The following is a 15,865-nucleotide window of genomic DNA, read 5'->3' as shown; positions in this document are numbered from 1 at the left end:
CAAACACGAAATGTAGCTACCCATTTCCCACATAAAAACCACAAACCGCCCATTAGTCAAGTGACGAGCTGTACGCCAGACTCACGAAACGCCATCAATGTAAGCTGGAGTATAAGTCTATTCTGGTATCATTGCGATCTGGATGCTCCGAACAGATCGCTTGTAGCGAGAACAACGCCGTCAAGGTATGATACTGAAAGCAAACCCAGAAAAGAAGAATGTCAAGAAAAAAGATGCAGAGAAAGTAATTGCGGTAATAATGACCTTATCATGCCTTTGCTGTTTGTTCTGGAGATATATTGTTCTCGGGCCCGTTTTGATATAATTGACTGTCTTTTGATAACGGTCCAACCAGGCGCGGAAACATCGGGGGCTGATTGCTTCGAGCTTCCCATGCTGGGAGGACTTTTATTGCCTTGGAAATATTATCCATATCAGACTTGGCTTGTTTATTTGAGTCTGCAATCTTGGGCCCTTTAGTGACTTTGCTGAATTCCGTGATTTTAGAGGATTGTGCTTTGGTCGCACGAGGTTTTTTAGTTGTCTTTGCAGTAGGCTTTGCAGCTGCCTTGGGTTTGGCAGATGGTTTCTTCTTGTCGTTGGTTTTGCTCGCAACCAGCATTTCAGTAAGACTTTTCCCTTTGCTTGCAGGGTTCGCGAGTGTGATTTTCGACCGTTTATGTGGAAGTTCCGCACCGCTTTCATCATTATTCGATGTAGGGGTGAGGAAACCAGTATCGCAAGTCTTGACCTTCTTCTTCGGGGTATTAACCACAACCGAGACCTGTCCTTGTTGCTTCAACCGCTCAACCTCGGATGCGTCACACTGCTCGAAGACATCGGGGCTGTCATCGTTCCATTTCTTCAAGCTAGCAAGTCGAGCGACCTCCTCACAGTTGCCCTTGACTATCAGATCCCAACAATCCTCAAACTCTTTGCCTACGGGAGGCTCATTGTTAATCCACATAGCCACCCCGTTGCGACGACTTCGAACAACCTTGCATAGACTTTTGACGAGACGGCGCACACCAGGGATCTTCAAGCTGGTTCCCACTACAATGACAGCATCAGGTCGAGAGCGAATATCGGTATTCATGACGGAGGCAATCGCTTCTTCATCGGGATTATGTTCGTTGTACAGCACGATGCGAGGTCGCATTTTGCCCACCCCATGGCTTCGCTGACCGGTTGTGGTGCGCAAATCGTCGGTCTCGGTGCAGGCGGGACATGCAGGCGCATCGGGGCCTTCAAATAGAGTGCCATCGAACTCACTCAAATGGCGACATTTCTGACAAACCATCATTTTCAGACTTCCATGGAGCTGAATACAGCGCGGCCATGGCGCTTTGGGAGCCAAGGGGACTTGAGTTGCAAGAGGCGGCATGGAGGATTCGATGCAGTCGATGTTCTGAGTATACAGGCGCGACAAGCGGTTGTCTTGGGCGATTCTTGCGAGCATGTGATGGAAGGCGGTCGGGGTTGAGTCTGCGGCCTCCTTGGAGAGCGTGCGTACCATTTCATGGAAGGATGCAGTGAGGGAATCATCGCGGTAGACAGCCGCGTCGAACAGCAATTTTCCAGAAGCCTTGAGGTTGTGCTTTTTCTGCACGGACTTGAACAGGCCACTCGACGAGCGGAAGTCAGGGACTGCGGTGGTCAGCAGGATTCATTCGAAACAAAAATACAAATAAATAGATAGACATACTACCAGCAGAGGTCGAGATGCCAGCGCCGGCAATGACGACGATCTTGCGGTGGGTGCGCAGGGTCTTGACGAGCAGGTCGATCTGGGCGAGCTGGTCAGTGTAGGGCAGCTTTGCCGAATCGGTCAGGTCGAGCTGCTGCGTTGAACGCGGCGCGGGGCCCACTCGGCGTTTCTTTTTGGGCGGCTCGTCTTGGCGGCCAGTCCGGGCGCGCTCCTGCTGCTGCTGCTCGTCCTCCTGCGTGGGCGGCGGCGAGGGATAGAAGCCCGGCGGCGTTTGCGGCGACGCAGGAGGTGAGCTCAGCTCAGAGCCAGAGGAATACGCTGCGAAGCTGCAGTCTGACGAGTCTGCCAGCGGGAGGCTGGGGGGGTCGTCCATGGCGAGACGGCGTAGAGATCGCGACCGTGAGAGGCCACTTCGCGGGTTGGCGAGAGAGGGAGAGGGGGGGGAGAGAGAGGAAAACTGGGACGAAAAGCTCACGGGAGCATTGAAACCAGGCAGACAAGACCAGACAATAAATAGAGACGCAAATTCTAGGTCAGAAAAGACAGAATACACGACAGAGTGCAGGTAATTGCCGAGCGAAAATAGGTGGTGGGTGGGTGGTGAAAGGTCAAGAACGGCGAGGCTGGAGAGGAAAGAGAAGGAGGAGGAGGAAGAAGGAGTTGATACGTGCTGGATCGCGGGTGCGGTGGTGGTGGTTGTGGTTAGGGGTCAGCACAGAGGCAGGAACGGTGCGTCGGATAAACTGTGGAATGCAGAGCAGAAGAATTAATTATGCGGACGGCAGTGACGGGCGCCACTGTTGACTGTTGTTTATTTTGACCCGCTGATCTCAGACGGCATGAAAGCAAGCGAGCGTGGCCGTTGGAGCATGAGAAGACTAACTACTAATGTCTGGGATATAGTGCGCCGGCGGTGACAAGCCAAAATTCAACGGCCGGGGTTATGATTCTGATTACTGTCTTCTTCCCATTATTACATATGATGGTTCTTACAGTACCATGTCTGCAGCGCTGGCATAGAACACAGCACGCGGAGTCCTGTGATTGGAGCCCGTTTTTGGCAGGCCGGAGCGGGCAGCCGCATTGTTATGAGTAAATCCTAGCATGGTTATTATTCGTTTATTCTGTATCTAATTCTTAGGCATTGCTATTGCTAAAACCTATCATGGTCGATATTAGTAATGTAAGGAGAGGTTGGCAGCAGCCAGCGAATCGGATCCAAGACGGTAAGGAGCAAGGACACGAGAATAATAGAGATACATGAATATATAATATGAATATGATCGTGGATGCATTCTGTTTTGGGCAGGGCTGCAGCTTTCCGTTGTCAGGGATACCGCGCCCACGTGACATCGCTCCTGCCTGAGGAACCGGGACGCCATCCAATCCCGTGATCAGGAGTCTGCTTTGGGAATAGTCAGCGCGTCTCGGATGGCTTTGTCGTGCATGCATCCATCGTTATTCTCACTATTCTTGAATTGACGATATGACATCAATAGAGGGGACCTTGGAGTGATACAGAAAATAGCTGGCTTAGCTGGGGATCATCAGCCACCTTGGTCTCCGCCTCTGGATTCTGATGCTGGAGCAGTACGAGCATGACTATTCATGCATGAATTATCATTATCCCAATGCGACTTCTGAATATGACAATTTACTTAGTGCGATCTTCTAGCTTTCTGATTTGAAGCATCAAAGGCTGAATTTGACCAAGTCCATTTCCTATCATTCTAAACACCGGATTTCCAAGCCGCCCTCGGAATGCCAATGATCATGGATGAGAGTCTTGACGTGGACGATCTCTTTGGAGATCCAGCTTCGCTAGATCTCGGGCTGTCAGCGCCACAGCCCACCAAGGGCCTGGCTCAACGCGTAGATGAGATGCGGTTGTTGGGTTGCTGTCAGTATGTGGAATCTGTTATATGTTCGCATGCCGATGCAGAAACATCGGCTGACTGAGAACAGGAAAATTGCCTGGTCGAGAATGGGCTGCATTGCATATATATCACAGGATAGCCTCCATGTGGCAGTCCGCCACTTGGTATGCCAACCCTCCGACGGCAAATGGACACTGAGCGAAGAGTATCCACTCAATCAGACCACAGAGACTCATGGGGGCCAGTTTTTGGCTCACATCTGTTGGAACGAGAGTGGCACTGATCTGGCCGTCATTGATACCTCTGGCCGGATATCCATCTTCTCCATCTCCACTGCCTTGAACAATATTGTGATGAGCCGACAGACTGTTCTGGACCAGGCCGATGACGGCGCTCAGGTTGTGGGAATGATGTGGGTTAATATCAATCGTGCAGTATGTTTCTATAAAAACTAGTATCTTATATCTCACGGAAAAGAGAGGGAAAGCTTTGTCTGCTCACAACATCATCCAGGTACCTGCTTTCAACCAAGCTGCCAAATTGAACGGACGGTGGAACTATTCCCCCTTTCAACGCAAACCCATTGGCCCTTTCCATCCCGGAGGGAAGCCAGCACTTGCTTGTGTGACTAGAGTAGGGACAATTAAGCTTATCTATCAGAACCCTGACAACAGATGGGCAGAAATTTCGGCTGAGCTGAAGACAACGAGCCAGTCTGACCGCATTCTAACACATGCAGCTTTCTTAGCCACTCCAAGTATGAATTGACACCTTTCCTTTACCTTTTGTCATGCAAGAGCTAAATAGGTTATTTTATTTTATTTTCAGATGGTGTTCTTGTGGCCGCCCACTCACTCTCTGAGAAAATCAGCTTATATCGGCTCGAAGTTACATGGAATCCATCACATTGGGACCCGAACCCACAGAGGCAGGCTACTGGTGCATTGGCTTTCCCTGTACCTACATTTGGTATCACTCATTACAAGACTGTGAATCCTGGCAGGCTATTCACAACAAAAAAGAGTGAGACCGAGAATTTAGCCGAGTCTTCGTCATCCAAAAACTCGCTATATCAACTGACTAGTCTTGACATAATTGCTGGGCAATCCGATAACACAGGGAACTCATTCTCTAGTCCCTGGATACTAGCAATTTATTCGACTCCAATACACGCCCCCAACCATGCCGCCCGACCCCAAATGTCACCCTCGTCTGTAATGGTTAGGTGGCAGTTAGAGACTACGAATTTGAGTCTCCATCCAGTTTTTGAGGAACTGGTGCCAAAGAAAGCGAGTGGTCAGAATAAGGTAATGAAATCGGTCAATAGCATAAGAGACATACCCGCTGACGCGATCTAGACAAAAGTAGAGCTTCGACGCTTAGACGATATATCTTCCGATAGATATGTAGTTTCCGTCGATCAGATCGAGTTCGGGAATGTTTTGGCGGTGACATACGACGATAGTTCCGTATCTTTCTTCGACCCAAGGACGATGACTAGCTTCATTGGGATGGACGACCCGAACACAGTTACGAGTATGTCTCAAGCGGGCTTTCGCTACCCCCTTGATGTTCCAGGTTTGTGCTATGCTGTAACTACTCTATTCGAGGGGCGTGTGTCTAACATGTAGCAGGTCTTCACACCTGTTTCTCCCCTAACGGTTGCGTTTCTATTGCTTTGGATGGCGAATGGCAGGCCCGGCTTCGACTGATGGAGCCTTCCTTTGATTCGCAAGGTGATTTATATGACGAGAGTATGTGCCTTGTAGATCTTGTGTCAGTTGATAGGGACGAGCCAGACTAATCAACCTGGCAGATAAGTATTCCGCCGGGATCGCAGCCCTAGCGCTGGCATTTGGTCGTGGTTGTGCCAGCGAATATAATACGGACGATCTTTTAACCATCCTTATACGCAATCTATCACCTGGTAAGTCTTCTTGCCTAGAAGGAAAATACATGACTAAGCCCGATTAGATGCGCAGAACGCCTTTATCAATGAAGTTTACCGAGCATTGCCCATTAGTTGTAATTTCACCACCGAACAAGAAAAGCTTATGCAACATCAGTACATTCCTCGTTGTCTGAGCGTCCAGGCCGCTCTTGGATTTCAAAACCATTTTGCCCCTCGCAACTTGCCATCATCAGTTGCTTGGGCCATCCTTAATTTACGTCATACGTCCGTTTTGTTTGCATTCTTTTTAGGATATACGAAGACAGCCAAAGAACACGAGCCATTTGATAATGGTATGCTACCCTTACTCTATAGACAATAGGAGAGGCTAACTTTGGACGTTAGACGTTTTGCGAATGATATACGGCAATACCAAATGGGCTTTGGATTTCTCTCGATTTATTCTGGATGATTTATTCGAACTGGCTGAGGAATTTGAGCCAGTCTTAGACGATCAAGAAGCCTTTGTACAAAAATGTAATTACACTCCATCAATATATCTAGTTAATGGCGGACACAGCTAATATGATAAATAGTGAAATCGACATCCTCGCTGTCTCTCACCCTGATCCTGGCAAGCATGTCACGAGCCTTCCTTCACTTCATCTGTCGAGGACTACGCGGCCTGTCCACGGGTCATACAGCGCTTCCTATCCCCGGGAATACTCGGATGTACTATGCAGAACTCTTCCAAATGATAAACAACTCCCCAGTCCCAACCAACATCTACGAGAAATTCCTGAGCGAAGTGGACAACGCGATCCGGTTTACCTACCAAAAGGCCGGTTTCGAAGACAATGAACGGCGCACCCCAGAGAAAGAACTCTTAGTCAACTCTCGCATCCCCGCGGTCCTAATTCCCGCCGCCAGTGCACTCTTCAAACAGATCATCCCCGGCATCAAAGCCCAAATCGACCAAATGGCCATCTACCTGACAGACTACAGCTGGTTAGGTCTGTCTAATGATCGACGCACGGAATACTACCGTCGGACTCGACAGGTCGACGTCTTAAAGAAGATTCCTCTACGAGGATTTATGCTGGATGAGAACGGGATTGTAGAACCCGGTGAATCACAGCAAGGTAAGGACCAGCCCGTGGCAAGCAGTTTGGCGCGTCGGCGCTGTGTTCGTTGTTGCGAGATATCAGGGGATACCTCGACCCCGCGGTCTGCGCTGTATTTTAGGATGGTCATTCGAATGCAGGTTATTCGGAATTGTCTCTGTGGCGGTATGTGGACTTTTGAAGCAGGGGCTCCGGCCCCGGATGTTCCTGTGCGCAAGGTAGGATGATGAGATTACATCAGGCAGCCGGGGTGCATATGAGCTGGTTGGTTTTCTTCTATGTATGGCGATCTTCAAAATCTAAAACACTTGGATATCGCATATTGGATGCACTACTTCTTTTCTTCATACAGACCTGGACGATATTATAATACTTGCTTCTAGAATCAAATGTAGAATGAAAAATGTCATGTCAAAAACTTCCATTATGCAAGGTATGGAAATGTCAAGTCTGCATCTCTTAACTAAGATACAGTTCCCGCTCTTTATTTTAAGATTGACGCATGAAAAAAGGGAGAAAAAAATAACCCATGTTAGATACGTTTACGGGATTCAGAAAACACCCAGCATCTAAGTCACCCACGCCCCAGCAACACAAGTCATGCATTCATTTTTTATGCCTAGTAATGAACAACATTAGCATTACATCAAACATAGAACACAAGTAATTGTCGAGGACGAGAACTCACCTTGACGGCATACTTCCGCTGAGGAAAATGGATGTTCTTCTTGCGCTGCTTCTCTGTGATGAGCGTGGCCTCGTGCTTGGTGAGGCGTCGACGGATGGCGCGGGTCTGCTTTGGTCGGAGGTCAAGAGGGAGATACTTCTTGCCCTTGTAGAAGAGACGCAATTGAGAGCGCTGGTTGGCCTTGATGACAGTCAAGATGCGGGCGATCGACTTGCGAACATCGTGACTGGGATCTGGTTAGCCTTATCCTTTTCGGATTCTGAAAAATATCCAATTCCTGTGCCTGTAGCTGAAAGATCGGGGTGTATTGAGGGTTGAATTTGATTTGCTGTTGTTTTCGAATTCGCTCGTTTTCCCTTCCTATCCCTTTTCTCTTTTTCTTCTTGTCCTTTTTCTTCCCACAAACAGCCGTCTCTCGCTTGGCATTCATGGACATCGGATATTGTGCGCAGCGCGGTGTATAAACGTACATTCTGTTCAGCTTGGAAGAAGCACCCTGGGAGATCTTCTGGACACGGAGCTGACCGAGCTCAGTCTTCAACTCATCGAGTTGCTTGGTGAGCTCATCCTTGCTCTTTCCCCAGAGCTGGTTGGTCTTGACCTTGGCGCTCGACTAATAGATAAAGAAAAATCAGTACTCCGAGCATAAAATAAAAGCGATAGAACAGTCGTAATCCCTGACATACCATTGTGTGCGGCTTCGAGTCGTTGTCGTGGATTGTCGAGTTGCAGGTTTGAAGATAGCGACCGACCGTCAATTTTTGGCGGGTTGTGGGACTAGGGTTTCTCGCGAAAGTGAGTGCGATTCTGCGCTAAACTGCATCAAGCCGCAGGGCACTAGCCACGGTTCATAGTCACGTGAGGAGGCATATGGCTTCCGCGCTGAATGTGGTATGGCGCTGTCGTCGTCATTATTTGGCTTGTTCGATGTATTAGTATCTGCCTCAGAGTTGAGTGCTCAGTTGGTGCTTGTAGATGTCCGCCGATACCCTTTCTGTTACGAGATAGAGTCGATGGTTTTATCGAAAATTTATATTTCTCTTCCTTTGCTCTTGCGGTTTCTAATCATCCTGCATTCGAAATGACCACGTCTACAGGGGGTGGATGGGCTCAGCTCCGACAACAGGCGAGGTCTCTTGAGACTCAGGTATTATCTACCCTCTTTGGCTTTATATCTGTCGGCTATGACTAACATGACCGCCGTATTCTTTTGCCCATACAGACTGAAAGTCTTTTCCATACGTATTCTCAATATGCATCGATGACACAATTACCCGTGAAACCGACGGAGGAACAGCAAAAGGTTGAAGAAAAAATACAGGAACTCCTCGAAAAGGTACTGCCACAGTCATACTCAAGCATTCAACAATAAAAATTAATGAGCCTTGACAGCGTGAATCCCTGATCAACCAACTCACCCGCTTGCTCGATTCAGAAGCAAACCTCACCTCGTCCGGCCTCAAGCAAAACTACCTAGCCCGCCATCGCGAAGTTCTCGCCGAACACCGCCGAGAATTACAGCGACTTTCATCCAGCATCGCCGAAGCCCGTGACCGCGCGAACCTGCTTTCCAATGTTCGCTCAGATATCGACGCCTACAGATCCTCGAATCCGCATGCGGCGGAGGCTGAATACATGCTTGAAGAGCGAGGGCGTATTGATAATAGCCACAATATGATGGATCGGGTACTGGCGCAGGCCTATGCCGTTAATGAGAATTTCGGGCTCCAAGGCGAAACACTAGCGAGCATCAACCGGCGCATTGTTGGGGCAGCAGGACAGATTCCAGGGATGAATTCGTTGATAGGCAAAATCGGCGCCAAGCGGAGGCGGGATGGCATTATCCTTGGTGTTTTCATTGGATTCTGCTGCCTCATGTTGTTTATCTTCAGTTAATATTATGATGATGTCGAGCTGGATCTCGGGTATGCTTTAAGGGTGGTTTACATCTTCAATGTTTCATTCTCCACGCCTTTGATATATGGGAATGTTTATATTTCGGAGTGGGTTCTGGCGTCTGCGATTTGGCCTGATCGGCTGACCTGAAGTGGTCTTGTTTTTTATTCCTTGAACTATATATTATGCATATAATTATGGACGTGGCTTAAGCATGGTCTATGTACCGAAAGCTGCGATTGGATGAGATGCCGTTTAATGAAAAAAGTACTAGCTGCTCTGTACATGTACTGCAGTTTGGTTTTTTTGCTATTATTGTATTAAACCGTTCGCACGGTCTGGTGCGGGATGACCCTTGGTTTTGCTTTACCAGATGTCGTTTCAGTAGCACTCGTAGACTCGGGGCGAGACCTGCTACTGCCATGGCTCTTTTTCTCATGAATCAACTTCAAAAGGCCCGCATTCAATGATTCCTTTTCTTCAGGTGCCGCAGGTCCACTGCCAGCCCATCGAATGTGACCAACGTCATCTAAGAGGTATACGTAGCCGACTTTGCTGTTGAGCATACCAATTGACTGTTTGATTGGTTCTGTCAACCCCTTTCGCACAAGGAAATATCGATCGTGTTGTTCGACAGGCAGCTGTCGTCGCAATCTCCACATAAACATCCTGACCAACCACGCCTTCATGGCACTTTCCTCCAGGTTGATGGATACCTGCTGTGCTATGGACGGGTCGACTTTGAGTGCCTCCAGGAGTCCCGGGTTCTGTTTTAGGTCCGTGAATGTCGCAACTTGCTGCTCTGCCCAAAGACTGGAAAAGAGGCTCACAACTGAGACTTTTCCGTGAATTACTGTTGTTGTGTCTTGTGGCTTGCTTGGGGACGCCAGTGTAGTTCCGTAGAGGTTGGGGAAATAAAATGATAGGTCTCTCTTGAAAAGTCGCGGGTTTGCTATAAACGTCTTTCCGTCATTGTAGCGCAGGTTCGTCCATTCTCGAAAGTAAGGCTTTGCGAGTTGGTTTTTCCTGCGATTAAGATTATATTAGCATATAGATGCTTTCTTGGACAACACGAAGCTGTTTTTGGAATTAGGATTCTCACAAGTCTTTCGTTCGTTGGGAGTGTTTGTCCTTATTAACAAAGTCGTTGTGCCGTTCTTTCAACGAGCGTTTATCGAGCCCAGTATTTTGCCCTGGTACCGGAGGGTGCAAGAGGCCAATAGGCCGGTTGAGTACGAGCGGTGCTATCTCATTTTCCGAGCTATCTGCTGATGGCTGTGGTGTGTTGCTGGAATAACGAAGACTGATCTTGGAGCGCCTGACTGCCTGGAACTGACAGCGCAGGCAGCGACGGTCTCTTAGCAGAAGTGACAGACGCGACTCCGGAGCAAGCATCCTGACTGTTGCTGTTGACTGACTGCGAGGCGAGTGAGAGATGGAGTCAAAATTACTTTCTGGATGTTGCGGCCTACGCTCGGACGCCGCCTGATTGGGCAGGCGCCATGGTTTGCATTAGCGCAGGCCATCATATGCACCTGCCAATTATGCCTGCCAATTATGCATGGCGCCAGCCCCACAGCGAAAGATCAATGGAAAGTAGAAAGTTATAATGGTGACAATGATTATTACACGCGCCTGAACAGGACCTTGGACAACTAGACTCCTCTTCTAGGCAGCACGCTCATGGCTTCAGGTGCCCTTCACCACAGCACCCCGGTCGATAGCGGCCTGAGAAGATGTCGTCAAATAAGAGCAACTTCTTCCACGACCTTGATGGATTGGACTACTCGAGCGACGAGGAGCAAAGCACATCCGGGTTCTCTGGCTTCTTGAAGACATCAAGTGCACCTGAGATCTCGAAAAATACCCTTCGTGCCTCTCAATCGAGGAGAAACCAACCTACAATCAGTCGAGATTCCTCAGCCCAGCAGCCTTTGATTGCAAAGTCAGGCACAGATGAGAAAGCCCTTTCTAAGACTTCCAGTGACAAGCTATATAAAGATCCAAACACCAAGAACAAAATGAAGCGACCAGCAGAATCCACTAACTCGGAGCATCGCAAGAAAAGCCGCGCAGAACCCTTTAGAGTCATACCGGAATCAAAGCAAATCTTCAAAGGACTCAAGTTCTTCTTCGTGCCAAACAACATTATTGCACTTGCGCGGAAGCTACGAGTCCAGAGGTCACAGGAATATGGGGCTCTGTGGGCTCAAACTTGGTCTTCGGATGTTACACATGTCATCGTGGACAAAGGACTCAACTTCGACGAGCTACGCAAAGTGCTCACCCCGGAACAGCTCTCTGTAAGCATAACCCCGGCATTTATAGCTGAATATTCGTTACTAAGAGCAGATTATAGGGCGAAGTAGCGATAGTCAATCAAGATTACCCTTCTGATTGTCTCCAATTCGGGCAGCTCCTAAGCGTTACACAAACTCGTTTTCGGGTGGATGGTATACCAACGAAAGCAACTCGTAGCCAGTCCACAAGCAAAACTGCTACAAATCCGGAATCTTCCCCCCGTATAAAGGATCCCCGACGGCGTGATCGGCGCTCACCAACAGCTAGTCAAGACGAGGGCCTTTCTTTAGCTACACCATCAACAGATAATACGAAAAACCCCACCGATCCTACAATAAACACCGTGGATCAACCAGAATCAAACCATGAGATTCTTGATGAAATGGTGCAAAAGGTCAAATCGGTGAATTATTTGGTATGTCAAACAAGATGCTGGCGGAATCGAGGCTGTGACTGACGATCAAAGCCTCTTGATGACCATGATGATGATGACGATGTGCTTTATTCTATATTACAAGATCAGCCAGAAGCAGAAAAAGATAATGACCAGGAAAATCAGTCCGACTTGAATGTTCCGGAATGGCAGAAGAACTTTACTTGTATGCAAAAGCACGACGGGGCCGCAAAATCCGATAACCCAAACACGCGAACTATAGAAATATTGCAAAAAATGGCAGACTACTACAGCAAAACGGCCGATAACTGGCGCACTGTGGCTTATCGTAAGGCGATTGCAACCCTGCGAAGACAAAATAAAAAGATCAGTACCAAGGCAGAAGCCCTTGCTATCCCAGGCATTGGGTGTCGTCTGGCAGATAAAATCGAGGAGATCGTCTCCACCGACCGTCTACGGCGATTGGAAAACACTGATATTACACCAGAAGACAAAGCATTGCAGTTGTTTCTTGGTGTATATGGTGCAGGGTATGCGCAAGCTACCAGATGGGTTGCCAAAGGATTCAGATCTTTAGAAGACCTCAAGACCAAAGCAGAGCTATCAGAGAATCAGAAAATTGGAGTGGATCGATATTATGACTTTCAAGAGCGCATTCCACGGGAAGAGGTGGGTATGCATGGGAAGGTTGTGCGGGATGCTGTCCATGCAGTAGACTCAAATATGGAAGTTATAGTAGCGGGTTCCTATCGACGCGGAGCTGCAGATTGCGGTGATATTGATGTTCTGATCACCAAACCCACTGGCACACTCGAATCGATCAGAATTCTTATGCTTGACTCCGTGATTCCAAAACTCGTCCGACAGGGGTTTTTGAAAACCAGCTTGTCGGTGAGCTCGCATGATGATGGTTCCAAGTGGCTCGGAGCTTCGGCCTTGCTTGGGAAAGATGTATGGCGCCGGATTGATCTTCTCTTTGTGCCAGGTGAGCAGATTGGAGCAGCTTTGTTGTATTTCACCGGCAACGATATCTTCAACCGTAGCATGCGATTGTTGGCTAGGAAGAAGGGAATGCGCCTGAACCAGCGAGGACTATTCAAGGATGTTCTTCGGGGACCGAATCAAGTCAGACTGACTGACGGCAGTCTCGTGGAGGGGCGAGACGAGAAGCAAATCTTCCAGATTCTAGGAGTACCCTGGCGGCCCCCAGAGCATCGTATATGTTAAGCGCCCACTATTCATACAAGAAATTCCTAGGTTCTGCAGGTATCGATTGATGGCCATGCATATATATATTTTTATGCCGGACTGAATGAGATCACGTCAATTTCCTATGTAATGGATAACATTCAATACACACATAAGAATACTGGTAAGCGGCCCGATACATATGTACTTGTAAATATTCGGACAACTAATAATATCAACGAAAGCTGAGCTGTGCTACATACCTGTTGGCGACTTCAAATGTTGAGCATGGTAAGTGATTACAGTCAGTTCTAGATCTAGTGCAAGTGGATCTGCCAGATGGGTTCGGCCCAGAGAATTGAGCGGGCCACGCGGTTGTTGGTTTGGGCATTGACGTTAATTAAATAAGTAACTGCAAAGCCTTGTATTAGAAAATCGCAAGAGATGTCAACGCAGGGCCCTAGGCCTGAGGTATGTAGACAGGGGAGACAAGTATGCTCTGCGGATTGGTGGCGGGTTGGATGGCGCCGCAGCCATGTCTGATTAGCTGCTGCTGGGGGTACAAACGCAGCTGCATTCGCTGTTAGGCAGCCCATAACTCACCCACTCCTGCACCCACCCCCGCGAAACAACCCAAATAACCTAAAGCATTCCTGCATCTCGACTTGTTTTCAGTACCTTGCTCATAGGATCCTAATTTATTATCAATTAATTTCTCGTCCGCCTTGCCAAAGCCTGATCACCAAGAAGCTAGCCGCCGTTATCGCGCAACCCCCCTTCCCAACGGACGGTGAATCTCAGTGACGACAGCTGATCCGCTCTAGCAAAGAATTCAGCATTGCAAGAACCCCCCCTGCACAATGGCCATGGCTGAGACTCCAAACCCCAATGGTGGTAAGTTGGATGCCTTTATTCTAGTTGAGGTTGTACAGCAACTCACAGTTACGTGGACAGACCGCCATAGTCGACGAAAGCCATTTTCGAGCTGGGTGAAGCGTTTGACGAGCCTGAAAAGCTCATCGTCAGAGTCTCATCCTAACAGAACATCCGGCAAGCGAAGCAACGGGTCGATGCTGAAAGGGAAGAAACAAAACGGATTCAAGAACAATAATCCATATCCACTGTCAGGCAATATTGGGAGAGCTGGATCGCCGCCACATAGCTACAATGACACTGTTTCATACACCGAGTCGACGGGACAAACCCAAGGACATGCATCGAGTCAACTGTCGCTACACACTTCCGTTTCAGAGCATAACATCCTAGGGAACAGTGCGAAATCAACGGCACCAACTTTGTCTACCAATGGCGATACCGCTCGTTCTGAAGCTGGCTACTCAAAGGCTGGAACAATGGCGACAGGGCATGGCGGGACGACAGGTGGAGGAGAAGGAAGCACCTTTTCGTCGCCTGCTCCCTCGGTGCGGTCATTGACTACAACCTTGACAACTGTACAGTCCACAGCACCCTCGACTCAAATATATGGCGCTTACAACAACCAGGCCCAAAATGGATCCAGTCTGCCACACGTGAATTCCACTTACGGTGCTGCTAACCAACAGGTCCACTTCTCTCACCAATTCCCCTCTTCTCCTGCGCCTGCTGTCCCGCCTCATTTAGCGCCGAACGGCCAGCCGACAACCTACACTACAGCTATAGCTAATAATCTTCTGACCGACAATGCGTCGATTCTCACGCTTGCATCGTCTTCTAAACGCCGGCGTAGAAATTCACTCGACACTAACGCTTCAGTCAGAGCGCTAGCCCCTTCCTCCGTCTTCGGGGGTAGTCGTGAGAGTCTCCCACTAAGTGTTTTGAGCGGCAATGTGGGCGATACATCGAATGCATCCGTGTCAAATGCACCAGGTGTTCTTAGTCGCCAAAGCCTAGGGGGTCTTGCTAGCGCAGAACGGATAAGCGTTTATTCAGCATCTGGAGCCACTACACTGATTACCGGAGGGGATCGAGGTAGCTTGATCACTAGCAAGCAGGGCGACAACGGCAGCATTCGAAGCAGCCTCCACGGTCATACAAGGAATGACAGTACGACTGGCAGTATCACAGGAAGTGCATTGCCTAATAATAATACTAATACCAACAACCCTCCTGCCGCCACTACCACCGCTGCCTCGAACCCCAACACTATGCCAGGCCGAATCAGTCGACGAAGTTCTGGCTGGGGCGAAATCTCCGGCGAGAGCGAAGGTGCTCAAGATGAAGAAGAACACATCGATACCCGAGAAAAGGCCGAGTCAAGCCATGAAGAACGGGCCACGGGCGAGGAGCTGAACCCATCAATCAAAGAACCGCCTGTGGAAGAGTTGGAAGAAGATGAAGAGAAGGGTAGAAATAGCGAAGAAGGAGCAGATCATGAGAATTGAAAGGAGCGATTTTAATAGAAATGAATACCGGATATGATTGGAAGTGGGTGTGGTTAACTTTACATACATGCACTAGCGAACAATGTTTATTACTCTTTCAATCCTAGGTGTGATATGGCGACCTAGTGATTTTCTTAAGACTATATGGATATGAATGAATAGTATGTGCAAGGCAGTTGACATTACCAGAGTGAATGGAATTGGTATATCTACAATCAACGACGTAGTGTATTGTGAGATTCAAAACACAACGATATAGTTGAACGCACGCAGCGAACCTGAAAAAAAGAGCAGCGTTTAAAAGTGACGTCTACCTCCCAGCAGTATAACACCTCACCTCAACCCAACCCCCAAGAACCCCCTATCAAAAAGCGAGACATGAAATTGAATATGACACAATCAAGCCGGTGGGTATTC

General features: G+C 48.6%; 7 protein-coding genes across 7 annotated transcripts; 4 read left to right on the top strand and 3 right to left on the bottom strand.

Annotated features, from left to right (window-relative positions):
- Nucleotides 1–268: 268 nt before the first annotated feature.
- Nucleotides 269–2,081, bottom strand: BGW36DRAFT_427261 (DHS-like NAD/FAD-binding domain-containing protein; the record flags this gene model as incomplete). The annotated part of the gene is made up of 2 exons (XM_046220391.1): nt 269–1,647; nt 1,706–2,081. The coding sequence occupies 2 exons, from the start codon at nt 2,079–2,081 to the stop codon at nt 269–271; spliced, it is 1,755 nt and encodes a 584-aa protein (XP_046071996.1).
- A 1,388-nt stretch (nt 2,082–3,469) lies between these two features.
- Nucleotides 3,470–6,827, top strand: BGW36DRAFT_296054 (putative RNA polymerase II mediator complex subunit Sin4; the record flags this gene model as incomplete). The annotated part of the gene is made up of 10 exons (XM_046211227.1): nt 3,470–3,612; nt 3,674–4,019; nt 4,099–4,342; nt 4,414–4,892; nt 4,944–5,163; nt 5,217–5,339; nt 5,402–5,512; nt 5,560–5,829; nt 5,882–6,013; nt 6,073–6,827. The coding sequence occupies 10 exons, from the start codon at nt 3,470–3,472 to the stop codon at nt 6,825–6,827; spliced, it is 2,823 nt and encodes a 940-aa protein (XP_046071995.1).
- A 419-nt stretch (nt 6,828–7,246) lies between these two features.
- BGW36DRAFT_296667 (60S ribosomal protein L35) lies at nt 7,247–7,901 on the bottom strand (the record flags this gene model as incomplete). The annotated part of the gene is made up of 2 exons (XM_046211291.1): nt 7,247–7,514; nt 7,759–7,901. Coding segments are annotated over 2 exons (411 nt in total), but the record flags the coding sequence as incomplete, so codon positions are not given.
- A 468-nt stretch (nt 7,902–8,369) lies between these two features.
- Nucleotides 8,370–9,184, top strand: BGW36DRAFT_397049 (putative vesicle transport v-SNARE protein Gos1; the record flags this gene model as incomplete). Its single annotated transcript, XM_046218246.1, has 3 exons — nt 8,370–8,435; nt 8,511–8,624; nt 8,681–9,184. The coding sequence occupies 3 exons, from the start codon at nt 8,370–8,372 to the stop codon at nt 9,182–9,184; spliced, it is 684 nt and encodes a 227-aa protein (XP_046071993.1).
- A 320-nt stretch (nt 9,185–9,504) lies between these two features.
- BGW36DRAFT_427257 (putative F1F0 ATP synthase assembly protein Atp10) lies at nt 9,505–10,579 on the bottom strand (the record flags this gene model as incomplete). Its single annotated transcript, XM_046220390.1, has 2 exons — nt 9,505–10,210; nt 10,287–10,579. 2 exons carry the CDS (start codon nt 10,577–10,579, stop codon nt 9,505–9,507), a joined length of 999 nt encoding a protein of 332 aa, XP_046071992.1.
- Nucleotides 10,580–10,920: 341 nt separating this feature from the next.
- On the top strand, nt 10,921–13,106 carry BGW36DRAFT_341272 (putative DNA polymerase POL4; the record flags this gene model as incomplete). Its single annotated transcript, XM_046213091.1, has 4 exons — nt 10,921–11,092; nt 11,261–11,487; nt 11,544–11,900; nt 11,952–13,106. The coding sequence occupies 4 exons, from the start codon at nt 10,921–10,923 to the stop codon at nt 13,104–13,106; spliced, it is 1,911 nt and encodes a 636-aa protein (XP_046071991.1).
- A 689-nt stretch (nt 13,107–13,795) lies between these two features.
- On the top strand, nt 13,796–15,712 carry BGW36DRAFT_164866 (uncharacterized protein). The gene is made up of 2 exons (XM_046209601.1): nt 13,796–13,961; nt 14,022–15,712. Exons 1-2 carry the CDS (start codon nt 13,928–13,930, stop codon nt 15,446–15,448), a joined length of 1,461 nt encoding a protein of 486 aa, XP_046071990.1. The 5' UTR covers nt 13,796–13,927; the 3' UTR covers nt 15,449–15,712.
- The last annotated feature ends 153 nt before the right edge of the window (nt 15,713–15,865 follow it).

This window comes from Talaromyces proteolyticus (assembly GCF_021365285.1).
Source record: "Talaromyces proteolyticus strain PMI_201 chromosome Unknown BGW36scaffold_6, whole genome shotgun sequence".
In the NCBI taxonomy this organism is placed as follows: Eukaryota; Fungi; Ascomycota; class Eurotiomycetes; order Eurotiales; family Trichocomaceae; genus Talaromyces; species Talaromyces proteolyticus.
This window is presented reverse-complemented; position numbering and strand designations above follow the sequence as displayed.